Here is a 27016-nt window from a genome sequence, read left to right as displayed (position 1 = left end):
CTTTAGGTGTAAGGTTAGATTGTTTATTTGAGATTTTTCTTGTTTCTTGAGGTAGGCTTGTATAGCTATAAACTTCCCTCTTAGAACTGCTTTTGCTGCATCCCATATGTTTTGTTTGGATCGCCATGTTTTTATTGTCATTTGTCCCTAGGTATTTTTTGATTTCCTCAGTGATCTCTTTGTTATTTAGTAACGTATTGTTTAGCCTCCACGTGTTTGTGTTTTTTACATGTTTTTCCCTGTGATTGATTTCTAATCTCATAGTGTTGTTGTCAGAAAAGATGCTTGATATGATTTCAATTTTCTTAAGTTTACTGAGGCTTGATTTGTGACCCAAGATGTCATCTATCCTGGAGAATGTTCCATGCACACTTGAGAAAAAGTGTAATCTGCTGTTTTTGAATGGAATGTCTTATAAATATCAATTAAATCTACTTGGTCTGTTGTGTCATTTAAAGCTTGTGTTTCCTTCTTAATTTTCTGTTTGGATGATCTCTCCATTGGTGTAAGTGAGGTGTTAAAGTCCCCCTCTATTATTGTGTTTCGTCGATTTCTTCTTTTGTAGCTGTTAGCAGTTGCCTTATGCATTGAGGTGCTCCTGTGTTGGGTGCGTGTATACTTTTAATTGTTATATCTTCTTCTTGGATTGATCCCTTGATCATTATGTAGTGTCCTTCCTTGTCTCTTGTAACATTCTTTATTTTAAAGTCTATTTTATCTGATATGAATACTGCTACTCCAGCTTTCTTTTGATTTCCATTTGAATGGAATATCTTTTTCCATCCCCTCACTTTCAGTCTGTATGTGTCCCTAGGTATGAAGTGGGTCTCTTGTAGACAGCATGTATATGTGTCTTGTTTTTGTATCCATTCAGTGAGCCTGTGTCTTTTGGTTGGAGCATTTAATCCATTTATGTTTAAGGTTATCATCTATATGTATGTTCCTATTATCATTTTCTTAATTGTTTTGGGTTTGTTTTTGTAGGTCCTTTTCTTCTCTGTGTTTCCCACTTAGAAAAGTTCCTTTAGCATTTGTTGTAGAGCTGGTTTGGTTGTGGTGAATTCTCTTAGCTTTTGCTTGTCTGTAAAGCTTTTGATTTCTCTATCAAATCTGAAAGATCCTTGCTGGGTAGATCTTGGTTGTAGATTCTTCCCTTTCATCACTTTAAATATGTCACGCCACTCCCTTCTGTGTTGTAGAGTTTCTGCTGAGAAATCAGCTGTTATCCTTATGGGAGTTGCCTTGTATGTTATTTGTCGTTTTTCCCTTGCTGCTTTCAATAATTTTTCTTTGTCTTTAATTTTTGCCAATTTGATTACTATGTGTCTCGGTGTGTTTCTCCTTCGGTTTATCCTGTATGGGACTCTCTGTGCTTCCTGGACTTGGGTGGCTATTTCCTTTCCCATTTAGGGAAGTTTTCGACTATAATCTCTTCAGATATTTTCTCGGGTCCTTTCTCTCTCTCCTTTTTCTGGGACCCCTATAATGTGAATGTTGTTGTGTTTAATGTCGTTCCAGGGGTCTCTTAGGCTGTCTTCATTTCTTTTCATTCTTTTTTCTTTGTTCTGCAGCAGTGAATTCCACCATTCTGTCTTCCAGGTCACTTATCTGTTCTTCTGCCTCAGTTATTCTGCTATTGATTCCTTCTAGTGTATTTTTCTTTTCAGTGATTGTATTGTTCATTTCTGTTTGTTTCTACTTTATTTCTTCAAGGTCTTTGTTAAACATTTCTTTGGATTTTCTCGATCTTTGCCTCCATTCTTTTTCCGAGATCCTGGATCCATCTTCACTATCATTATTCTGAATTCTTTTTCTGGAAGGTCGCCTATCTCCACTTCATTTAGTTGTTTTTCCTGGGGTTTTATCTTGTTTCTTCATCTGGTACATAGCCCTCTGCCTTTTCATCTTGTCTGTCTTTCTGTGAATGTGGTTTTTGTTCCACTGGCTGCAGGATTGTAGTTCTTCTTGCTTCTGCTGTCTGCCCTGTGGTGGATGAGGCTACCTTAGAGGCTTGTGCAAGTTTCCTGATGGGAGGGACTGGTGGTGGGTAGAGCTGGCTGTTGCTCTGGTGAGAAGAGCTCAGTAAAACCTTAATCCGCTTGTCTGCTGATGGGCAGGGCTGGGTTCCCTCCCTTTTGGTTGTTTGGCCTGAGGCGACCCAACAGTGGAGTCTACCCGGGCTCTTTGGTGGGGCTAATCGTGGACTCTGGGAGGGCTCTCGCCATGGAATACTTCCCAGAACTTCTGCTGCCAGTGTCCTTGTCCTCATGGTGAGACACAGCCACCCCCTGCCTCTGCAGGAGACCCTCCAACACTAGCAGGTAGGTCTGGTTCAGTCTCCTATGGCGTCACTGGTCCTTCCCTTGGATCCTGATGCGCACACTACTTTGTGTGTGCCTTTCAAGAGTGGAGTCTCTGTTTCCCCCAGTCCTGTCAAAGTCCTGCAATCAAATCCCGCTAGCCTCCGCGTCTGATTCTCTAGGAATTCCTCCTCCTGTTGCCGGACCCCCAGGTTGGGAAGCGTGACGTGGGGCTCAGAACCTTCACTCCAGTCGGTGGACTTCTGTGGTGTAAGTGTTCTCCAGTTTGTGAGTCACCCACCCAGCAGTTATGGGATTTGATTTTATTGTGATTTTGTCCCTCCTACCATCTCATTGTGGCTTCTTCTTTGTCTGTGGATGTGGGGTATCTTTTTTGGTGAGTTTCAGTGTCTTCCTGTCGATGATTGTTCAGCAGTTAGTTGTGATTCCATTGCTCTCACAAGAGGGAGTGAGAGCATGTCCTTCTACTCTGTCATCTTGAACCAGTCCAATCATTGTGGTTTTGATTTGTGTTCCCCCAATGATTTGTGATGTGGAACATCTTTTCATGTGCCTGTTGGCCATCTGTATGTCTTCTTTGGAAAAAATGTCTATTCAGATCCTCTGCCCATTTTTTAACTGGATTGTTTGTTTTTTGATGTTGAGTTCTTTGAGTTTTTTGTATATGTAGGGTATAAGCCCCTTATCAGATATATCCTTTTCAAATATCTTCTCCCGTTCAGTAGGTGGCCTTTTTGTTTTGTTGATAGTTTCTTCACTCTGAAAAAGCTTTTAAATTTGATTTAGTCCCATTTGTTTATTTTTGCTTTTGTTTCCCTTACCTGAGGAGACATATCCAAAAAAATATTACTAAGACTGATGTCGAAGTGTATATTGCCCATGCTTTCTTCTAGAAGTTTTATGGTTTTAGGTCTCAGATTTAAGTCTTTAATCCATTTTGAATTTATTTTCATGCATGGTGTGAAAGAGTAGTCCAGTTTGAGTTTTTTGCATGTAGCTGTCCAGTTTTCCCAGCACCATTTATTACAGAGACTCTTTCCCCATTGTATATACTTGCCTCCATTGTCATAGATTAATTTCCCATATAAGTGTGGGTTCCTTTCTGGGTTCTCTGTTCCGTTCCACTGATATATGTGTCTGTTTTTGTGCCAGTACGTACTGTCGTGATTACTGTAGCTTTGTAAGATAGTTTGAAATCAGGAAGCATGATACCTCCACCTTTGTTCTTCTTAAGATTGTTTTGGCTATTTGGGGTCTTGTGTTTCCATACAAATTTTAGAATTATTTATTCTAGTTCTGTGAAAAATGCCGTTGGTATTTTATAGGGATTACATTGAATCTGTAGATTACCTTGGGTATATGGTCATTTTAACAATATTAATTCTTCCAGTCCATGAACACAGTATATCCTTCCATCTTCTTGTGTCATCTTCAATTTCTTTCATGAGTGTCTTACATTTTTCCAAGTACAGATATTCTACTTGCTTATTTAGATTTATTCCTAGTATTTTATTCTTTTTGATGCATTTGTAAATGAGATTCTTTTCTTAATTTCCCTTCAGATAGTTCATTGTTAGTGTATAGAAATACATCTGATTTCTGTATATTAATTTTGTATCTTGCAACTTTACCAAATTCATTGATGAGTTCTAGTAGTTTTTGATGGCCTCTTTAGGATTTTCTAAGTAGAGTATCATGTCATGTACATACAGTGACAGTTTCACTTTTTCCTTTCCACTTTGGATTCTTTTTATTTCTTTTTCTTGTCTGTTTGCTGTGGCTAGGACTTTCAGTTCTGTGTTTAATAAAAGTGGTAAGAAAGGGCATCCTTGACATGTTCCTGATCTTAGAGGAAATGCTTTTAGCTTTTTTTTTTTAAGAAGATGTTGGGGGTAGGAGTTTATTTCTTTATTTATTTTTGCTGTGTTGGGTCTTTGTTTCTGTGCGAGGGCTTTCTCTAGTTGTGGCAAGCGGGGGCTCAGTAGTTGTGGCTCACGGGCCTAGTTGCTCCACGGCATGTGGGATCTTCCCAGACCAGGGCTCGAACCCGTGTCCCCTGCATTAGCAGGCAGATTCTCAACCACTGCGCCACCAGGGAAGCCCTGCTTTTAGCTAACCATTGAGTCTGATGTTAGCTGTGGGTTTGTCATTTATGGCCTTTCTTATGTTTAGGTATGTTCCCTCTGTATTCTCTTTGTTGAGAGTTTTTATCATAAATGGATGTTGGATTTTGTCAAGAGCTTTTCCTGCATCTTTTGAGAGGATCATATGATTTTTATTCTTCAGTTTGTTAATATGATGTATCACATTGATTGATTTGCAGATATTGAACCATCTTTTTGCATCCTGGGATAAATTCCACTTGATTATGGTGTGTGATACTTTAAATGTACTGTATTGTTGAATTTTGTTTAAGAAGATATGTGTTAACTCTTCTCCAAGTATTTGGTAGAGTTCACCTGTGAAGCCATCTGGTTCTGGACTTTTGTTTGCTAGGAGTTTCTTTTTTTTATTACTGACTCAGTTTCATTACTGGTAATTGGTCTGTTCATATTTTCTATTTCTTCCTGGTTCAGTCTTGGGAGATTGTACATTTCTAGGAATTTGTCCATTTCTTTTAGGTTATCCATTTTATTTGCATATAATTGTTTGTAGTAATCTTGTTTGAACCTTTGTATTTCTGTAGTATTGGTTGTAACTTCTTTTTCATTTCTGATTTTATTTATTTGGGCCCTTTCTCTTTTTTTCTTGATGAATCTGCACATGCCCATGTCTTGGAGTGATTTGTATGCAGGAGAGGGATCACTACTCACCTAAATATTTGCTTGATTGTTAGCTTCTGAAGTATAAAGTGTGCAATTAGAGTGAAATGTAAGATTTTAGTCCATAATAAATGGATGCTTCTATAAGTAGTATATGTGTAAAGTCAGTATTTAAGTTCACAATTCAGATGTACACATACACACACATACATGCACACGTGCTCATAACATGAAGTCAATTACAACCACTCTCACGTAGGTTCAAAACTTTAGGCAGACAAATGTCAAATATATATGTTTATACATATAAATATACGTATATACATTAAAAAATTTTTTTAACTTCCTTTCAGACTGACCGGATGGGTGCTGCTAAAACTGTTCAACAGCTTCTTTTGGAATATTCAAATTCACAAGGGTCAACTTGAGATGGTTAAAGCTGCAACTGAGGCAAGAATTATGTGAATCTGTCATTCTATATTCTCCACATTTGCAGAGTGATTTTGGAATTCTTTTTGAAATGTTTTCTTGTATACTGTTGTGCATTCCTGCACATTTGCAAGATTTTCCCCCGTGTGAGATAACTACAGTAGTTATGTATTTGTGGGGGATAAGTGGGGTAAAGGAGCACCTTCCAGCAATATGCAGGATTCCTTCTGTAAGTTATCTTGCAATAACTCTGAAAATCAGGTAGAACAATCCTTATTTTATAATTGAGGAAATAAAGGCACATATAGATTAAGAAATTGTCCCAAGTCACAGCCAGTAAGTCACTTGCCCAGGATTTCAAACCAAACCAAGCTTGTGTCCAAAAACTATGTTCTTTTTTATGATTAGGGCTTCCTCTCAGAAGATACATAGTCAACTTGAACTCTTGATTGTTCTCCTCCTTCCCTGATTCTTTTGTGTTGCTGTAGTTGTTTTTAGCTAGATGATGTTAAATTGAAAGAAGTTCTTATTATGGAAAAAATGTTTTTAAAGAATGAGTCACTAAGTAGCTAGAGTTTGAATGACTTTAACCAAATGTGAAGTTGCAAACTGTAATTGAACTTTCCATCTTAATTTTAAATTTGGTGTTTTTCCTTTTGCTAGATGAATTTGCCGCTTATATTTCTTCCAGTTCATAGATCACATATTGACTATCTCCTGCTCACTTTCATTCTCTTCTGCCATAACATCAAAGCGCCATACATTGCTTCAGGCAATAATCTCAACATCCCCATCTTCAGGTAAGATCAGCTTATTTTGAAAGTTAAGGTATGAAGATTATATTTTGAATTTTTCTTTTTTTATTATAACTTTTGATACATTTATTGTGATGAGGATATTAGCTTTTTTATTTTTATTATAAAAGTAATGCATGCTTATTGCAGAAAATTTGGAAAGTACAAAAAAGCATTAAGACCATCATCATTTGAACTTATTTGCAAAGCAGAAATAGAGACACAGAGGTAGAGAACAAACGGGGGAAGGGGTGGGTGGGATGGATGGGGAGATTGGGATTAACATATATACACTACGATGTATAAAATAGATAACTAATGAGAAATGACTGTATAGCACAGGGAACTCTACCCAGCACTCTGTGGTGACCTAAATGGGAAGGAAATACAAAGGGGATATATTTATACATGTGGCTGATTCACCCTGCTGTACAGCAGAAACTAACACAACATTGTAAAGCAACCATACTCCAATAAAAAAAAAATACAACAAAAAAAGACTATCATCATTATTTCTGTGTTTTATATGGGATATTTGGTGAACTGTGAATAGCTAAACTTATCAGCAGTATTTATCAAACATATAAAAGGCAGTTAGAAAGATAAGATAGCAAATTACTGTATCTGACTTGACAGGGTGGTGGTAGGCAGGTGGTAATGGTATAAAGGTAAGGAAGAACCATACCTGTTACTTGGACCTCATAATTTAGTAGAACTAGAAACATAATAATTACAGTATAACATAAAAGGTATGTATTAGAGGTTTTCAGGGGAATGCAGTGCATTCCATTCAGAGGGAATAGTATGTGAAAAGGCAGAGTGATTTAAAAGCATGATATGGTCATGAAACAGCAGACAATTCTTAGACTCTAGGGTTAGAATGTAGGATGCATCAGCAGGGATCAGAGGCTGGAGGTGGTGACTGCATAGGTAGTGAGAGTTAGGTCAAAACAATTTCTAAGCCAAGAGTTTAGAGTGTATCCCATACTTGAGAAATGATACGTTCAGATTTGCATTTTGAAAAGTCATTCTGGATTAGAGGGAGTTAGATCAATTCCGACTCTATTGCAATAGTTCAGATAAAAGATAATGAAGGCTAAATAAAAGTATAATAGTGCTCTTGGAGAAGAGGTCACAGATTTGAAAAGTATTTAGTTTCATACTTCAAAGTACAGAGCATGTCTGAGGTCAGCTCTGTGAGTAGTAGAGAGCATGAGGAGGATGAATGGAGTGACTCGGAGGGAAGCGGCTGTGCTGGTGGCGCTTCACAAGGGCCGCCCTGCTTGGCGCGCCGGGAACCTGATCCTCAGCCTTGCGGTCTAAGGAGCTCCTTCCTCACCCCGTGGCTCAGAGTTCTGTAGCTCATCTGATGCATGTGAATGACTGAAGAGAAGCCATTCATTCATGCAGGAAGCCAATACTTACCCAAATGCGCTCTAGACAAGGGAGAACAAGATACATAGTCCTTACTTTCAAATAGCTCATAAAATAATGGGGAATGTAGGCAAACAGCTAGCTCTAATCCAGCGTGATATGACCCTACAGGGCAGACATGCTTTTCCAAGTATCTGAATATCTATGTTTTCTCTCATGGGTACCTCTTCCCAGTGTCAAGTGGAAAGTTGAATTAGAAAGTCATCAGAAAGGTGCTTAGGCGTGAAGAGGACTGTTCCAGCTGGGCTCTTAAGAAGCCTTGCCCCGTAATAGTTTGCCTCTTCTGTAATCAGAACAACTCATGTACTCATTCCCTCCAGGTTGGATTGGTTCTCAAGGTGGATCTCTGGGGAAGTACTTAATAAACATTGATAATTTCTCATAATCCAACTTCCCTTTTCACGACCTCTATGCCAGTCATTGCTCAGCTTATCATTCCTTCAGACATGACAGACTCTAGATAACCTGGCCTGCTTATTTTCAGTGTTCTTTTGTTACATGCCAGTCTGTACATTCACAAACCACTTTTCAAGGGGGCTTATTTTTGTGGATGGTTCATCTCATTTATTAAGAATTTATTCTGCAGAGTTTTACTTTCAAAGAGTGACATTAAGTTCTGGATATATCTTACTGTGGCCTCCTTATGCTGACTGTAGAAGATTCCAAAATTATATATTAATATTTATATTAATATCACTGAACAGAATAGGAGGAGGCTCTGAGTTTGGAAAAGTTGACTTAAGTTTTGGAAAGTTTCAACCTCATATCAAAATAATTCATCAGTGCTTTAGACAGAGATGTGGGGTTGTGCTAATTGTTTTATTTTATGTATGTGTAAATGAAGCAAATTTTGGTTTCATGTTTTGGGAGGGTGGTTATGCTTGGTTCCAGTTTGATAAAGTTACTCTTGTCTTACTGGGATACTCTCTAAGAAATACTTACTTGAGAAGGTTTCCCCAAAGGAGCTTTTGTAACATCACATTCATCTTGTAGTAAATGTGCCATAGGAAAATTTTGGGATGTCTAAAGGTCAGTGTCTTGAGACCCTGGACAGGGTTTTAAAATTTAGCGGTATTTTGTAATCCTCTTAAAGTCTGTACCAGCACCTTTGCGGGGTAATATATCATGTAAACTCCTTTTGGCTTAGAACAGATGTAACAGAGCTTCATTATACACAGTGATATTCTGAAGGCTAATGAATAATGTAAATGACTGAAACATGTCAGTATATGGAAAATGGAAAAATGTCCATATTTTCACAATCAGCAACTCAAACAACACGTGAGGTTTATATCCAAATGACACGTTTCGAATAACTTGGAATTTGAGTACTCTTTTTAAAAGATTAATGCGTTCTTAAATTTATAGTACCCTGATCCATAAGCTTGGGGGCTTTTTCATACGACGGAGGCTAGATGAGACGCCAGATGGACGGAAAGATATTCTCTATAGAGCTTTGCTCCACGGGGTACGTGTGATCTCTAATTATTCTTAAAGTCGTTATGGTAGCTATCACAGTAGAAGAAAATGAGACTTGATTGAGATTTTTAAAAAACAGTTGTCTGAGTAATTATTTCAGTGATTATTGCTTGGATATGGGTTTGATGATTACTTTTTGTTATCACCAAAATAAAACATTGGAGAAGCTCTTTTGATATTATCTGCATGACCAAAATATTTTGTCAGAAGTTACAGGTTTTTTTTTTTTTAGGTTTAACTTTGCTGAGCTTATTCTAAGTTGGGTGATCTTGAGTTCATGAGTTCATGTTTTACTTTCTCCTTATATTCCAGCATATAGTTGAACTACTTCAACAGCAGCAGTTCTTGGAGATTTTTCTGGAAGGCACACGCTCTAGGAGTGGAAAAATCTCCTGTGCTCGGGCAGGACTTTTGTCAGTTGTAGTAGATACTCTGTCTACCAATACCATCCCAGACATCTTGATAATACCTGTTGGGATCGCCTACGATCGTATTATTGAGGGTCATTACAATGGCGAACAACTGGTAAGAGGACCACCTGCACAAAAGTCATCTTTGCTTTTCCAGTCTTTTGCTTTTAGATAAGTGCTTTTAGAATTAGTTAAGAATATTTTTGTTACTCTCTAATTTTATAACACTGTAGGAAACGTGGTAGGGTGGGCTTTCATACCCCATGGCAGCCTGATTGGTAGTGATGATGTGGCAATTTCCTGCATTTGGAGGAAGTGGCATGATTAGATTAATCATGCCTTGGTCGTGGGGTCGGGAAGTGGAAGAATACTTGGTATTGAGTTGCCACCTCTGCCCTGGGGAGGGTATGCATGGCTCGGTCTCCCCAGGGCTTATTGCTTATGTGTAGAGTTTAAGTTAAACCTGAATAACTGGTGGGATCGTGTTGGCAAAGCAACTACAAATTAATTTTGAGACTGCAGTAATTTTTTTAGTGAATTTTTTTACTGAAGTAAATAGTTAAAGAAGAATGCACCCATCATACTCATGTAGCTTGAATTAGCACAAAATGAATACATCTACATAACCAGGACCCAGGTCAAGGATCCTAGAAACCTCCCTTATCCCTCTCTCATTGTTTTCCCCTCAAGGGTAACCACCTATCTTGACTTCTTACCGAATAGATTAGTTTGCCCATTTTTGAACATGATATAAGTGGAATAATGTAGTGTGTGGACTTTTTATCTCTGGTTTCCTTTTCTCAAGCAACACCTGTTTGTTGTTACAGGTAGTTACAATTTGTTCATTGTCACAGCTGTACAGTATTACAGTGTGTGAATATACAATTTGTCTATTCTACTGTTGAAAAAAAAGTTTGGTTTCCTGGTTTCAGCTGTGATCATTCTTGTACATTTCTCTTGATGACCATATGTATGCATTTTGTTGGGTATGTGCCTGGGAGTGGAATCAGTGGATCATAAAGTATATGTATGTTCAGCTTTGTAGATGCTGCCAAACAGGTCTCCAAAATGGTTTTACCAACTTACTATTCCTCCCAGCAGTGTGCAAGTTCCAGAGGAATTTAGTTTTGTTCTTATCTAGTGTGGAAGTCTTGGTCATGGTACTTGTTTCAAGCTTATTGCCCAAAGCATATCAGAAGCTCAAGGACTCCTAATAATTGGAGGCTGTGGAAATAAAGTGATAGACCTGGATTATTATTATTATCTCTTGTGAGACCCCTCCTTGTGTTGCCTGTGTCAACTCTGAACATACGCTCCACTCGCCCTGACTGCGTCTCATGTCATCATATCTGAGTCCTGTGTCCCTTATACAGCTGACATTGTGCCTTATGCATGTTAAATATTCAGGAAACACTTACTGCATGAATAATTGGCGCAAAGGCCCCTCGGGGGCTGAATTTGGCATTTGGTTGCCTAATGTTACATATTTGGACCATCGTGATCATCAGACCACAATAAGGTGGCCTCTGTGACATCTTATTTTTATCTGAGAACGGCAGAACAGTTTTTCAGGCTGTTACGTCATTTTTGTCCTTCAGTAGTTTGCAGTTCTATTTTTGTGAATGATGTAAACAATGCACTAAAACGAGTTGTGTTAAATGTTTCCTTTTTCATTGGCCAAATTACCTCCCCAGTGACGTGATTACATCTTTTAGCATCTTTGAGTGCTAAACGTTTTCTGACAGGTCTCAGACAATGAATACTTATTTTCCTTCATTCGTTATTATCTTTTTTCCAGACAAACCATCGGTTTCCATAAAAAAATTAATAAACTTTATTCTTTGGATAATGATGTTTGTATATTTGTTAGCTTTATTTCTTACCATGCTATTCTTTCAAAATTGCAAATTAGGGAAAACCTAAGAAGAATGAGAGCCTCTGGAGCATAGCAAGAGGCGTTATCAGAATGTTACGAAAAAACTATGGGTGTGTCAGAGTGGATTTTGCACAACCATTTTCCTTAAAGGTGAGTGTCTGTTGAAATGAAGCTGTGTCAGCCTGGGTGTAGCTCAGTGTCACAAGATCTGGGCTCTAGTCCGGCCTGTGATGCCTCCTCTCCATGTGAGTTGGGGCCTCACTTTCTTCTCTTATAGCACGGGGACTCTGACAAGGATAGTGTTTCCTAAATTATTCCACTGAAATGTGCCTGTTGACAAAGGAGCCTAAATGTCTATGTTTGGGAGATATCAGTCTCAAAATGTATTGCTATTTTTTTAAATTCATGAGAATTTTGCGTGTTGCTTTAATCTATATCAGTATTTTATATGATGTTTTTAAATTGCCCTTAAGAGAAATTTTTCAGAACCTATCTCACAGCTGGGTAACATTGATAGTCTAGGATGATGCTGTATTCTACTGACTGGAGTCTTAATACCTACATATTCAGAGGAATAGTGCCATCCTCATGGAGAAGCCTGGGGCTGGTGGGTCCCTGAAGCCCTGCAGTTTTAAATTCTTAAGATTTTCAGATTGGTAAAGGAGAAGAGAAGGGTGGGGAGTTGGGAACCTAAAGATGAGGTGCAGAGATGTCCTGCTTCTCCTTCTGTCCCACTTTTTTGGTTTTTCTTTGAAAGAGTCAAACTGCTATGCTAGATGCATGCTTTCTGGCCTTAAGTGCTTTTGACTTTTAGGGACCTCATCATTTCTTATCACTTTTTGTTGTTGTTGTTGTTAATATTGCACAGCTTCTCTTGTTTATGATTTGCTTTGAATTGAGGTTCTTTTGAGTGTAGTGTGACCTTCAGTTTGTCAGATTTCCTTTAGAAGGTAAGGTTGATGACTTATCACTATTAGTAATATTGGGAATGCCAAATAATTTCATGAAGATATGAGAAAAGTTAAATTTTCCCCTGAATTTTTAAATGATTTTGCTTAAGCATCATCCTATTTTTTGGAGTTTCTGTTCTTAGATTTCATGCTTAACAACATTCTATGAGTTATTCTGCACTTCTGAAGACAGTTTAGGATATAGAAAGTATTTCTCATGTTATGTAATATGGCTCATTTTATTAACATCTCCCTTTTTACTTTTTGAAGGTGAAATTATTTTTTACATATGTTTATGGAAGTGAGACAGTGGGAGTAAATGGTAATATTTTATTTTATTTTTCCAGGAATATTTAGAAAGCCAAAGTCAGAAACCTGTTTCTTCTCCACTGTCTCTGGAGCAAGCGTTGTTACCAGCTATACTTCCTTCAAGGTAAGCTTCATGGAAATTTTTTATACTGATCCATCAAATATCTGTTATTTCTTCTACTGCATGGAAGAATGTGTTAACTTTATTAAGGGCATTCATGTTCTCGTTTTTACTTCCTCACTTGAGTAACTTTTCTCTTGGTCTGATAAAGGATCTTGAAATTATGTGTTTCCACATTAGTTTGAAGGTTTTTGATTACCTGCATCATAAAATCTTTTTGATTTTGTGACTCATGTAAGAGTTCTTATTTGATTTATATTTTTGAATGTTTGAAATGTTCTTTTTGGTAGTAACTTAGGCTATGCGTGTTGCATGTCCATGCAACATACGAAAGAGTTTTCCTATGTGAATTTTCCAGAATTCAAATCAAATTGTCACTTAGAGAAGTAGACTATTAAGCCCTTCCTTTAATATATGTTCACGTATTGAATTTTTGAAAATGTTTTAAAATGAGGCATCTTGCTTTATGCATTCTTTCTGCCGGTGAGTTCTGGAAGTGATGTACCAACAGACTATTTAGTCATAATTAAATAATATGCTTTGGTCAGGAGAGTGTATTAAACATAATAAGGTATATTACGGAGTAAAACAACCCACAGAAATAATCTGTCCGTAGCTTAAATTTAGAATATGTAGAAATTTAAAGTGTCTAATACATTGTATCTTAAGCCCATGTTGTAGTATGCTTTGTGAAATAGTGGGGTTATAGAAGTCTAATTAAAAAAACAAAAACAAAAACTTTTTAGACCCAATGATGCTGCTGCTGAAGGTACAGACACGTCCATTAACGAGTCCAGAAATGCAACAGATGAACCCTTCCGAAGAAGAGTGATTGCAAATCTGGCTGAGCACATTCTCTTCAGTAAGTAGAGTTCCAGTCTTTAATCACATAATTCAGATTCGGTGTGACGCAGTACGAACCATGCAGGTTTTGGAATCTGCCAAAGTTAGCTTCCACTTCTGGTTCTAGTACTAATACACAGGGGGTGATAGGTAAGTTATTAGAAAGAAAGTGGTGCTGAGAGGGTTTGAGGTAACCCAGTGAACCATCTCACACCGTGCCTGGTAATTAGCAGGTACTCATGTGGTAGTTCTTAGGCATTTAAAAAAATTGCCAGAATGATCTGTTGCTTCTTTTGCTTATGAATTAGTCTCTTTGAACTAGCTCGTGGTACCACATCTAGGTGTACAGTTGCATGTCCCTTTCCCCTGTGACCCCATGATCATTTTTATTTGGCAAATATTTTGCGGCTCTTATGTGTAAATTTTTGTTTTAGCTGTGGGGAATACAAATTGAATAATGGTTCTGTACTTAAAGACGTATGCTCTTCTCAGTGGGATAGTTGTACACAAATAATGCAAATGGGCATGACTCAGAGTGGAGTGAGTCACCTGCAGAATTAGCCGTCCTTAAGTTCCGGATTGCAGCATGGTGTCATGTTGTAGAGGCTGCTTTAAGATCGCAGGGCAGCAGCAGCGCGGGGCCCTTGGGGTGCCACCCAGGCGCGATCTCCTCGCCATTCCCTGTGCCTCCTCCCCATCAGGTCAGACTCTCAGCATTTCCCGCGGATACCGGTGTGGAGGCTTCCTCACCTCGTCCTGCTCCTTTCACTGTAGCTGCCTCTACTCCTGCTTTACGCTGGGCCAGCATAGTCTTTCTGGAGCACATTTGATTGTGTCTCTCCCTTGCTTCAATTCTGGATGCTAAAAATAATTCATCCTTAAATGTTAAAATAAAGATAAAACTCACTACCCAAATAACCAGATGTGTTGCTGTCTAGTCTATAAAAATATTTTTTACCGTTTTGTATTGTGCTCTTTTCCATTTATAACACAAATACTTAATTAAAAAAAAACTTTTAAATATTCTTTTTAAAGGCCAAATATATATGGTACTCGATACTTTTTTGTTTCTTAAACACTGGAGACAACATCAATTGTGAATGAAGTATTCATGAGTTCATTATCATCTCAGAAGACCCACAGATGGTGTCTTATTTTAGATTATTCCATAGATGTTCTCATATTAGATTCATATGATTAATAATTTTCTACAAATTTAGAATATTGAGTTATGGACTATAGTCATTCTCAAATGTATTTCTGTCCCCTTCCTTCCTACCTCTGACCTGCCCCTGGGCCAGGTTGAAAAGAGGAAATGAAAACGTATTGAGCACCCATTACCGTGCGTACTGTGCCAGGTCAGTGATTTCGTGCTCACACAGCCCAGTGAACCAGGTGGATGCTCGTGGTACCGAAGGGAAGCTGAGGCTTGGGAATTTAAGACATTTCCCCCAAGTCATGAAATTAGTGTAGAAGTTAGGATTTGACCCCAGACTTCTGACTTTAACTACCTGTCCCCATCCCCCTCCACCCCCACCACCCCCCAACTTTGTTGTAATGTGGTGGTGAACACCTGCAAGAGGAGTGAAGTAGAATTGCAGGAATAGTAGGCTGAGGCCAGGAACAAGTCAAGAAACACTAAAGTAGGATATCCTGTAGAGCTCTTAGAATAGGCTCATACTTTGGGTCTTGGTATTTCCATAAAGGTGTCTCTTGGTCACTGAGTAACTAACTTCCATTGGTTTGGACTGAGGGTGGACCTGTCTTAGACTGAATTCTATTATGTGATGAATAATGATCTCTAATGAGGTTCCATTGGCCCAGAACATGGTATAATGTTGTAACTTCCCTTTGGTAAATCGGTTATAGGAAATGTGGCAGAGGACTTTTATAATTTTAAATACTCCTGATAAAGATTTAGGTACTTTAAAAAAGTTTTAGCTATATTAAAAAAAAGTGCAACTAAAGATCTGTGTTTGCCTTCCAGCCGCTAGCAAGTCCTGTGCCATTATGTCAACACACATCGTGGCCTGCCTGCTCCTCTACAGACACAGGCAGGTATGTCTGCAGTGTCACCTGGAGTTCAGTAGAAAGGATGGAAATGCTTTGTCAGCTCTTCAGATACTTGTCCACTGATAGATTTGGCCCCCTTCCAGCTAGTCCTGTGAGATAAACAGTAAAATAAGCTAAGGACTCTGCCGACACGTGCTTACACCTGATGGAGGAAGAAATCTACATAAAAAAACCTCAGAGACTGTTTTATATGACAATAAGACATTCTTTGAGAAATACAGTTAATGTAAGTAAGGTGTATCTCATCAACAGGTGGAAAGTATTCTGATAGCTAAAGGCTTCCAAGCTATTTGATTTGTATTTTGGACCTGCGCTCTGCCTTCCCACAATACACTTGTCTAAGCCCTGTGATGGGAAAGACTGTGTCTGTCTGTCTGTCTGTCTCTCCCACAGTCATGTTCTCAACACCAAACATAGTGCCAGTATATAGACACCAAATAAATATTTGTCAGATAAATATTTAGAATGAGGGAAATTCTTACTAAAAATTCTTACTAAAAATTTTTTAGTACTTACTAAAAAATAAGTACTTCTCACTTTCAGATGGTGGCTTCTCCCTTTTATGATCTTACGTGCTTGTATCATGTGTTGTGGCTAGAGTAGTCTCTGGATGTGGAGTATCTTGACATTCCTGGGGGACAGCTTTTTAACCAGTCTTCTGACTTTCTTTACACGGTGTTTTGGCTCTTTTTCCGTATGTGCCAACAGCGAGCTGCAGGAAAGCCAAGGCAAGAAAAAAAATCCTTGGAACGGTCTCTTCATCTTTTGGGAAGGAGCTTTTCTGTTCTCAAGAGACCACTTCTGTCTGTTTCTCTAGGGAATTGATCTCTCCACATTGGTGGAGGACTTCTTTGTGATGAAGGAGGAAGTCCTGGCTCGCGATTTTGACCTGGGTTTCTCGGGAAATTCAGAAGATGTAGTCATGCATGCCATACAGCTGCTGGGAAATTGCATCACAATCACACACACCAGCAGGAACGATGAATTTTTTATTACTCCCAGCACAACTGTCCCATCAGTCTTTGAACTCAACTTCTACAGCAATGGGCTGCTTCACGTCTTTATCATGGAGGCCATCATAGGTATGTCGGGCCCTGAAATATTTTCGTGGCAAGTAAAATGGCCAGAAGCACATGGTGGTGTCTACTTCAGTTTGGATGATAGCCCCATGTTTGAGGGAATGTGTTGCTGTAGTTTTAGTTTTCAAATTAAAATGTCATCTGCTATGTCACTGTTTATAGCTTATTCTTACAATTATTGTTCAACAAGTAGTAACTGGATTACTGTATGCATAGTATTACACGTTTTACTAGGGAGGAGAGGTGAGATGTCTTGCTGTTCATGAGCTGAAAATCTAAGTGAGATGAGACATACACGACAGTGAAGTTAGTGGAAGCAACAGAGGAGACGGAGAGCAGACGGGATGGAAGCTTCTGAGGAAGGTTTGATAGGGTTGGGATCACATGGAGTCACAAGAAGTGAATCCTGAAGGGATTTACTTAAATTTCTCTAGTGAATGCAGATAATTATTTTTGATGTATTAATAATCTATTGAGGTAATCCAGCTAATCTGAGCCAGTTGAAGTTTTTCTTGGAGATCTAAGTCTGCCAGCTTCATTGATGCTTTTACGCTCTCAGCCTGCAGCCTTTACGCAGTTCTGAAGAAGAGGGGCCCGGGAGCGCCTGTGTCTCCCAGCTTGATCAGCCAGGAACAGCTGGTGCGCAAGGCCGCCAGCCTGTGCTATCTGCTCTCCAACGAAGGCACCATCTCTCTCGTAAGTGAAGACTCTTTAGTGTTGCCTCTTCTCTTTTTCTTGAGCATCTTTGTGAAATCATAAAATGCTTTCCTTTTAGAGAGTCTTTGGCCCATTATTGAAGCTTTATATCCTGCTCCTGGGTCTCAGTGACCACCAAACCATTATGTCGTTACTATCTTGGTTTGCTCTTGGGGTCACTGCTCCAGCGACCCCTTCGCGTGCTGTGAGGTGTGATAGGGACAGATGGCTCAGCGTTCTCTATCACTGAGATCCAGAGTTATTGAGCTCTTATTGTGCTTAAGCCACTGGGTCAGGGGTGTGTAAATAATTAACATGCCCACTCGTGGATAATAGAACCGTAGAAGATACAGGGTCAGAAACAGTCTTAAAACTCATCTGCTCAACCCCTTCTCCTTTACAAATGGGGAAAGTAAGGCCCAGCGGAACTAATGAGCATTTATATTGTATTTGAATACTTCTAGACATTTATAATGAGGCATACGTATTAAGCAGTAGAGAGATTTTTTTTCCTCAAAATCATCAACAAATAGAATTTATATTTTATTTTAAAGTCCGTTCTTTTCCACGTATATGAATGTGTCCTGGGACATTTATGAGCACGGGTATTGTGAGTACAGCTCTCCTCCACAGCGTTCTTTGTATATGTTATGTTTGTGGTCCTGCCGGGGAATCTGTTTTGCATGAACATTGGGGGCAGGGTGGGAGGGGACAGGGTAGATAAGGCTCTCAAGTTTGACCTTGTCTTTCACTTGGGTCTTTTTTGAGTTATTTGAATACATATTGTGTTTCCTCATCCACCACCTTTGTGTACAACATTTACTGTCAGATAGCTTTTGCAGAGAAATTGTCTTATAAAGGAAGAAACAGGTGTAGGGTCCTGACAAGCAGCCCTTCTAAGGCCTTGCCCCACTCGGGGAGACACAGCTCAGGAGCCCCCTTTGCAAGTGGTGCTGCATTGGGTGCTCTGCCAGTCAGGTTACGAGGTCCCTTCTTTTGTCCACGACATGCACTCCTCAAGAGGGCGGGCGTCGGGACTCTTAGGGCTTGCCCAGTGGAGGGAGGCAGGTGATACTGTGGAAGCATTCAGCAGCTACCTTGTATGCTATTTTCTGTCTTTAAAAAAATAAGTGGAGGACAGTGACATTTACATTGAAATGCCTTTTCTTTTTAGCCCTGCCAGACGTTTTACCAAATTTGCCATGAAACAGTAGGCAGGTTTATCCAGTATGGCATTCTTATAGTGGCGGAGGTAAGAGGACATGCTTGCCTTTGTTTGCCTTTATTTAGTTTCTTGCTCTTCATTATCTTTCCTACCAGCCACCTGAACCAATAATTCCACTTGATATGTAGTTGGGTCCAGATGAGATGAAGAGAAAAATAAGAATGGGGAGAATAAATGTCTTTTGGGACTGCTTAATATTTTGGTTCCTTTTGTATAATGGGTGTTTTGTAAGACGTATCTTGACTAGATTCCCTGACATCCAGAAGTCTGCCTTCCGAGATCGGCTCTTCCGCATATCTGTGTGCTTGTAGCTTGCACATGTGCATTTTTTCTCTTCTGAGATTTTGTTTTAATTTTGGCACCTTTAGTATAGAGGGTGTGGCCTGGGAAAATAGGTACCAGTTTAGGAGAGGGAAGGGTATTTTATTTGATCTGTCTGGTAGCTTTCGCCCTCGCTCTTTCCTTTTTCCCTCCCCTGCTGTCTTCCGAGTGATTTTGAGTTCGGAGAGGGCGGTGGATTGATGTTGTGCAGAGTAGGGGAGGGAATGAGAGAGGACTGCTTTGTCCGGGGTCCAACCGGGCAGGTGTTTGCGTGCCTGTGCATGTTTATTTACTCTTGGTCATCTCCCTGGCATAGCCCGACGATCAGGAAGATGTTAGTCCTGGTCTTGCTGAGCAGCAGTGGGACAAGAAGCTTCCTGAACCTTTGTCTTGGAGAAGTGATGAAGAGGACGAGGACAGCGATTTTGGTGAGGAGCAGCGAGATTGCTACCTGAAGGTACTTGGGTGCGGAGTTCTGGTGGGCGTGACAGTGATGAGTTGAGGCTTCTGTTGCCACAAGTTACGAGGTTCTTATACGCTGGGACTCTGGTGACTAGTTCACATTCAGAGCACCCACAGACTAGCTGGGGTGCTTTCCGCTCAGTTAGGGTACTGGAACGGTTTGAATTGAATTAATACCTTAAATTGTTCAGTTTGGTTATAGATAAATGGAAAAAGAGACAAGAGTCTGAAAATTCAGGAAGATGAACACCATAGATGACTCCTTTCATGACCCTCTCCTCAGAATGCACAGGTGCAAACCTGTTTACCCGCACCTGCACCCACTCCTAAAGGGGCAGTGGTTGTGTTCAGTCATCACTGAAGCAAGGCAGTCCCGTACCAGGTATGGGAGGGAATGAAGATTCAGCTGCCACTGGCCTGGTTGCTCTTTTTGAGTCCTGCTCAGTCTTGCCATCTCTCCCAAGATTCCCTGCGTCAAGCTCTTTGCCTCCAACGGAGACAAATCCTATCGCAGGAGAAAATTTGATTTGCAAAAGATTGTCCCTGCTTTAGGAAAAGCAGTTTTGTCTAATTTGTAATTTTAGAAATTAGTATTAATGACCCTTCTTTTCTGAATACCCTAAGTGGACTACTGTCCTTGCAGTGGGAATAATACCCCTAGTTTACACACACACACACACGCACACACAGAGGAGAGTCTAATTGACTTTTGGAGGTTTTCCATGTTGGGTATTATTAGTTTCGAGATGGGGCAGTGATCTTGCTTCCACACTCCAGAGAGGCTCATCTGAACGTGCGTGTTTTGGGGGAGGGGTGCAATGAGAGCGCCCACTGCCCAAAGCACCCCATCGTCACCGCCACCGTTCCCCGCTGGGCCGGACCGGGGGCCCGAAGCCATCTGGGGATGGCAGGCAGTGAGGGCTGGGAGGGACTGAGATGATCTCGGGGGTCTCGGCGTGTGGCCTTTTTGCGCACTCGAGTGACCGTCGAGCCAGGCTTCAGGGTCTGGAGGCTCCAGCCTCGGGACCAGCTATTTTCAGTGATGACAGTATGGCATAATCGTGTCATTCAAGTATGACAGTTTCTCCTAGGCAGCTGTTCAATGAACGCAAACCTCAGGTACTGTGAATGTCAGTAATTACAATAAAGAACGCATTTCAAAACCAGCGGTCGTTTCCAGGGGCGCTGCTGTGCACACGGAGCAGTAGGCCGCTTCCGCGTGGAGGCGGTGAGGGGCCGTCTTCCCGAGCCGCTGGCGCTCCGAGGAGGTTCCTTTGTCCCCCAGTGACTGGTCTCCCCCCTCCCCTCCCAGGTGAGCCGGTCCAAGGAGCACCAGCAGTTCATCACCTTCCTACAGAGGCTCCTTGGGCCTTTGCTGGAGGCCTACAGCTCTGCTGCCATCTTCATTCACAACTTCAGTGGTCCTGTTCCAGAGCCTGAATATCTGCAAAAGCTGCACAAATACCTGATAACCAGGACAGAAAGAAGTGTGGCAGTGTATGGTATGTGTGACTCTATTTTGGCTTCTTTTAAAAGCTACACATTTTTCGATTATAGGAATCTGCTCATTGTAGATAATTGGAAAAAAGATGCAAAATTATCCTGACCTCTAACTTCTTAGATTACTACTACTACCACCTGTTTGGGTGTGTTATATAAACTGAATGATACAGATAGATATTCTTATGTCTGGCTTTTTTCATTTAACTTTGTAAGTGAGATTCATACATGTCGTTGCATGTAGTTGTTTGTCTATTCTTGTTGCTTTGTAGTATTCCACTGTATAAGCATTTACCACATTTTATTTATTCACATCCATCATTGATGGATATTTGGGTGTTGCCTTTCAGAGCTACTCTGAATAGTGCTGCTGTGGACATGTTTGAATGTGCCTTTGGGTGGACACAGGGACTCATTCATGCTGGGCTGCATAGGAGAATTGCCTAGTCACAGGGTGTGACTTAGTGGGTTCAGCTTTAGTGGGTACTGCCAAGCGGTTCCTAAGTGCTGAACCGGTTTGCACTCCTAGTAGCAGTGGGTGTTTCATTTGCCCCCCATACTGGCCGGCACTTGGTACTGTCCGCTACAGAAGAGGTGTGATTGGGGTGGTAGTAGCATTTTATACAGTTAACGGTTTAGGACTGAAACTACTTTGAATCAATAATTTTTAGAGCCATGAGGGATCTAGAGATAATCTATCTAGAGATATCTAGTTATAGTTATCTAGAGATAGCTAGATCTCTTGATAGATAGATAGATAGATAGATAGATAGATAGATAGATAGAGTAGGTATATCCCTAGATATATCTCTAGATTGCTATCTAGAGCTAGAATCACCTCACTTTATAGATGAGGACACTATTCCAGATCACATAGCTAGTTAAAGGGCAACCTGGGTTTAGAATTCTTTTTTTTCCAACCTCTAGACTTGTGCTCTTTCTGGTCCCACTGGTGTAGTAGTCATGTATGCATCACTGTGCAGTTTAAAAGAATTTCTACACACTGTCTTGCTTGAGTCTTGCAAAAATCCTTCAAGATGGATGTTTTGGGTATTTCTCTTTCCCTTCCTCTTCTCTCTGTCCTTCCCTGCCTCCCTCTCTTCTTCCCTCCCTCTTTCTCTCCTTATCCCTCTCTCTTTCTCTTTTTTCCTTAAAAGATGACAAAGTAGGTTTAAAGAAACGGAGAATCCTTTGAGGCCTCACAGGTTGCCAGTAGCGAAAGGGAGCTTGACCCAGTCCTTGGACTTGCTCTGACCCTCTCCCTAGCCTCCCGCACTCTTACTGTGGATATTGGGTTTACGTTGTTGCTGGGCCTGAACGTTTGACAGGGGCTTTTTCTTTTTCCACAGCTGAGAGTGCCACCTATTGTCTTGTGAAGAATGCTGTGAAAATGTTTAAGGATATTGGGGTGAGTGTCCCCTGCTTATGGTATGAAAGAGTGTGTTCACGTCTGTCTTCTTTCTATTTAGATCTAGTCTATGTGAGGCACCTTTGTGTTGGGCTGAACCCTGGGAGAAGCAGTTTCTGCTGGATTAATCATGCAGGCATTTCTGGGGGTTGGGAGAAGAAGGGGCACGTTGAAGGTGAGGCCCATCAGCACAGATTTAGTTGAATGTTTCAGAATTTTCCCGGTTTTCATCTTCATTCCAAACGAAGGTGTCAGTGTGTTTCAAGATTCTACTACAGTTTTGGTGGGGATGTTAATTATGCCATATGATTTTCAGTTATTTTCTTTTTTTTTTCTCGGCTGCGCCGTGCGGCATGCGGGACCTTAGCTCCCCAACCAGGGTTTCGAACCCGTGCCCCCTGCATTGGGAGTGTGGAGTCTTAACCACTGGACCGCCAGGGAAGTCCCTTCAGTTATTTTCTTGTGCTTTTACCAATATTTCTAGAAGTATCCTCAGGTATCCCTTAGCTTCACATATCATTTGGGACATGAGTTCCATGAAGGTACTAGTGGTCTTTGTAAGGGAATATTTGTGACTTTATTCCAACATAAATTTAAAAATATAGTACACTGGTTGAACTCCACCCCCAAAACCCCACACCTGCCCTCATAACCTCCCCACCCCACACTCGCACACGCCTACATGGACGTTTACTTAAAGCCCGCATATGGCTCTGCGTGCCTTACGGCATTTTCTGGTCTAGGACACAGAGCAGGGTTGGTGACAGAAATTCCCCGCCGACCCTTTTTGGTTTGTCTTTAATTTAATCTAAATTTTCTCTCTAGGTTTTCAAAGAGACCAAACAAAAGAGAGTGTCTGTTTTAGAACTCAGCAGCACTTTTCTACCTCAGTGCAACCGGCAAAAACTCCTAGAATATATTCTGAGTTTCGTGGTGCTGTAGGTAACTCCTGGCACGTCTGGCCAGTGACGAGTGTGGGGTGAGTCCCTCGTAGGCTCCTGCCTGTGGCTCGAGAGTGGAAGGTGCCACCGTGTGGTCGGGCCTGACCTGTCCTGATGCGACCTCCTGGAAGACAAGTGCCTTCTCCCCTCCGTGATCTGTGATCATCGGACTCTGAGATGACACAGCCGCCTACAGATCACACTTTGGGGGCCCTCAGCCTCCGTTCACAGTTCATAATCAATAGATTACAAAATGAAATCGCAAACGATTATTTTGGAGTTTATTAAAGATTTACATTTTAAGTATAACTGTTAAGGACTAATTACTGTGATGGACACAAAAATGTAGTTGATTCTAGAACTGAATCTTGTATAGTATACTTAATGCTGTCAGGTAATTTGTTGGCATATTTTCTGATTAATGGTTAATGCTTCCTTTAAAAATAGTTGCATCATCCATTCCCTGGATTTTTTTGGTTGGTTTTTGTTTTTTTTTTGGTTTTATCTTTGTCAATCGTAGCTAAATTTTAAGTGGGAACACTTTTCATCTTAAAGTGCTTTACAAATGAATGGGCTAATATACATCACACCCAGGTATCGCTGTGCTGTCTGTTGCAGTCAGATACAGAAAGTGTTTTAAGAGCTAAGTGAAGACACGATATTAGTTTAGGTCAGGAATAGAGGTAATGTGACCAAACAGCTAACACCAGGAAATAAATTTGGCTGGCGAAATTCAAGATAAACCTGGCCAGAAAACTGACTTTGAAAACGTTTGTTCATATGAAAAAGTGCCATTGAGTTTTAAATGACCAGCAAGTATTTAGGAACAACTCCTATTTTATGTCTGTATCCCTTCCCACCCCTCAGGTAGTACCTGCCTATCACAGGTACAGCTGTTTCTTAGAGAGAGCAACTGTACTAACTTATTAGCTTGGCCTGATAGCCTGTGTTAAAGTGCCCTGGCTTCAGGCTCCTGACGCAGTCCTCTCCTGCCATGCAGACAGGTCGTGCACTGCCCGTCTTCTGGGTGGCTGGTACCCACTCACGGTGGGCAGAGTACAACCTGGACAGTATATGTGATAGCCCTGCGGACTGGCAAACGGTCGGAGGCGTTTATAGGTTTTTTAGCTTTGAGGAAGAAAAAAACCATGGTTCTTTAAATATGTGTGGGGGTTATTTTCCTAAACCCCGATGCCACATAGTGGCAAATAATTATGAAAAATTGTTCATAACGTGTAGGTGCCTTTTTGTGAGCAGGGATCATAATTGTTAGCTAATTGTGGTAATTATAGTGATTTCTTAAAAATCATGTGGTATTAAACGTTTTCTAACAGCTTACTGTTCCTTCTCTTCTCTCCATGGTATTATGGAATAGGAATTTTTCGTGATGAATACTGCAGGTAATCTTTGAATTTAATCGAAAAGTACTGAGAATTAAGTCTGTGCTTTCATCAGCTTGGATTTTAAACACTAATAATATCTCATGAATATTCTGTGTGTGTTGCGAGAGGGAAGGGTACTAATTGGTATTTCACATTGTATGAAACTTTTGAAACTCAGAGCAATCATGCCATGCTTTTGTGATTTTCTTCCACTCTTCTCAAATTCCACATTTAAAATACATGTTTTCTTTATAGGCATTCACGTACCATTAAGCAGTTGTCAGTGTTGCAGCGTCTCTGGTGTGGAGTGGGGTCTTCCCCGTGTAGCATTCCTTTCTCCTAGGTAGGATGGAGCTCTGTGTTTGGGGGCACAGCCAGGGTGGCTTGTTTATCCCCTTGTGTGTTCCTTGTCTAGGCAAGCAAATATTTCACTAGTCTCTTTTACTCATCCGCTAAATTACAGACCAAGGATTACTCAGACCCTTTAAGTCAAGGTTGGGACTGACCTCCCAGTGGATTCTGCTGCCCCGCCTGTGACTTCTGCTAAGAGCTACTGCTGCACCAGCCTAAGCAGGGAACGATGGCTTCTCTGGCTTTATTTTTCCCTTTCAGTTGGTTTGTTTTCTAGAAATCTACTCAGATGCTCTGGGGAATGCAATATATGATTTGCTAGCTCTCTCGCCACTTAACTCACTGTGAGAATAAATATGCATGCTTTCTGTAATTAACTGGTGCTTTGAAAACCTTTTTTAAGGAAGACAAATCTCAACCAAAGTTCTGCTCATCCAGACAAGCTCACCCTCGCGTTAATTTTAGCACAGCTCATTCTTGAGTGCCTCCTAACTGAACGAACATCCATCATCCCAATAAGGCTTCCAGATAGCACTGTTTTGCTAGAAGATTTATTCTTGCTTTCCAAAAGCGAATGGCTTTCATGTAAGATTGAACAAACTAGGTGCTTGTAAATAATTTACTACAGTTTACTCTATTGCATTTCTATAAAACTGAAATGCATGTCCTCCAGGGGAAGACAAGCTGTGACTCAAGTTAAAAAGCAAACAGAAAGACCCAATAATAAGCAGTGTGAAATTGCACTCTTTCAAAATGAGAAAATCCTAAGAAATTCAAAAGAGGGGAAGGAATTTTCACTCTCAAAATTTAAAGAAAAACAAAGGGAAAGAACTAGCGTGAAATGTGTAGAACTAGTAACAGTTAGTACTGCGAGGTTTCCTTCTCAGATCTTTTCAGATCTGTTAAGTCTCACAAAGCCACAAGAGTGAGTGGAGAAAACATCAGGGATTGCAATGAATGTAAGGTTGTGGCATTTCCGATCTGAAGGGGAAAAGCATTTCCCAAAGTTCCATGTATATGAGTGCTCTGTGAGATGTTTTGTATATAGAAAAAGTGTTGCTGGTAAAATAAATTTGCATACGGACCCTCTTTCCTAGAAACTCACAGTGCACTTCAGTGCAGTAAGGGCTCAGGGCCTGCCAGTACCAAGCCTGTTTAACCCAGCATTTCCCAATCTGTGTGATCCCAAGGCCTTTTTCCCCTTTGGGACACCTATGGACCTCTCCTTGGGGTCATAGAAAACATTTTGGGAAACACTATGTTAGGTAGTTCTGTAAGGGGTCAAAACAATAACTGCCATGTGGCACAGAGGCAGAATTTGCATGCATTTTGTATAATCAGATGTTGCATTTAATGGATGTATATTTCCTCCCCTGAAGACAATAAGCACAGAAAACTATAGTATAGGTGGTCAGAGCTCTTTTCTTTGATGAAAGACCAGCCCTTAATGTATCTGGGTTTTTCACTGAAAGTAGCAAAGTTAACACTAGGATTAATTGGGATAAAAAATTAAGATTTTAATTCAAACCTAGAAGAAAATATTGCACAATCGAATGCAGCTTTTTATCCACAAATAGTTCTAGTGTCTAGAAATGATAGGACTTACCACTGAGGTTTATAAGATTTAATTTGGATGTAAATCTGTTTTTTAAAACACATTTTGGGAACTTGAGACTTAGCATCTGGCATTTCAGTTTAATACAAACTAATGATTGAATTTGACAGAGACTTGTGACTTTATTTCTAAACATCTAAAGTTCTGAAAAGCCTTGATGGAAGGTGTTAAACTATTTGCCCATTGTACAGAGAAGTGTCAGATTGTTATAAAAAGATTTATTATAAAGTACCAT

At 40.3% G+C, this 27016-nt stretch overlaps 1 protein-coding gene across 7 annotated transcripts in view; it reads left to right on the top strand.

Moving 5' to 3' along the window:
* GPAM (glycerol-3-phosphate acyltransferase, mitochondrial) overlaps positions 1-23892 on the top strand; it is a 38743-nt gene extending 14851 nt beyond the window's left edge. For 4 of the 7 annotated variants that reach the window (XM_055080951.1, XM_028481155.2, XM_055080952.1 and 1 more), the window contains 15 exons: positions 5437-5533; positions 6176-6312; positions 9109-9208; positions 9532-9744; positions 11542-11655; positions 12803-12888; positions 13632-13747; positions 15716-15786; positions 16619-16883; positions 17440-17576; positions 18751-18828; positions 19439-19579; positions 20897-21086; positions 22434-22492; positions 23318-23892. In XM_055080951.1, the coding sequence (XP_054936926.1) occupies positions 5437-5533; positions 6176-6312; positions 9109-9208; positions 9532-9744; positions 11542-11655; positions 12803-12888; positions 13632-13747; positions 15716-15786; positions 16619-16883; positions 17440-17576; positions 18751-18828; positions 19439-19579; positions 20897-21086; positions 22434-22492; positions 23318-23434 (1921 nt within the window). In that variant the 3' untranslated portion in view covers positions 23435-23892. Of the gene's footprint in view, positions 1-5436; positions 5534-6175; positions 6313-9108; positions 9209-9531; positions 9745-11541; positions 11656-12802; positions 12889-13631; positions 13748-15715; positions 15787-16618; positions 16884-17439; positions 17577-18750; positions 18829-19438; positions 21087-22433; positions 22493-23317 lie in introns of those variants that run through there. The other 3 variants (XR_008616122.1, XR_008616123.1, XM_055080953.1) reach the window with 3 other exon arrangements.
* Positions 23893-27016: the final 3124 nt, after the last annotated feature.

This window comes from Physeter macrocephalus, chromosome 20 (genome assembly GCF_002837175.3).
Source record: "Physeter macrocephalus isolate SW-GA chromosome 20, ASM283717v5, whole genome shotgun sequence".
Lineage (NCBI taxonomy): Eukaryota > Metazoa > Chordata > Mammalia > Artiodactyla > Physeteridae > Physeter > Physeter macrocephalus.
This window is presented reverse-complemented; position numbering and strand designations above follow the sequence as displayed.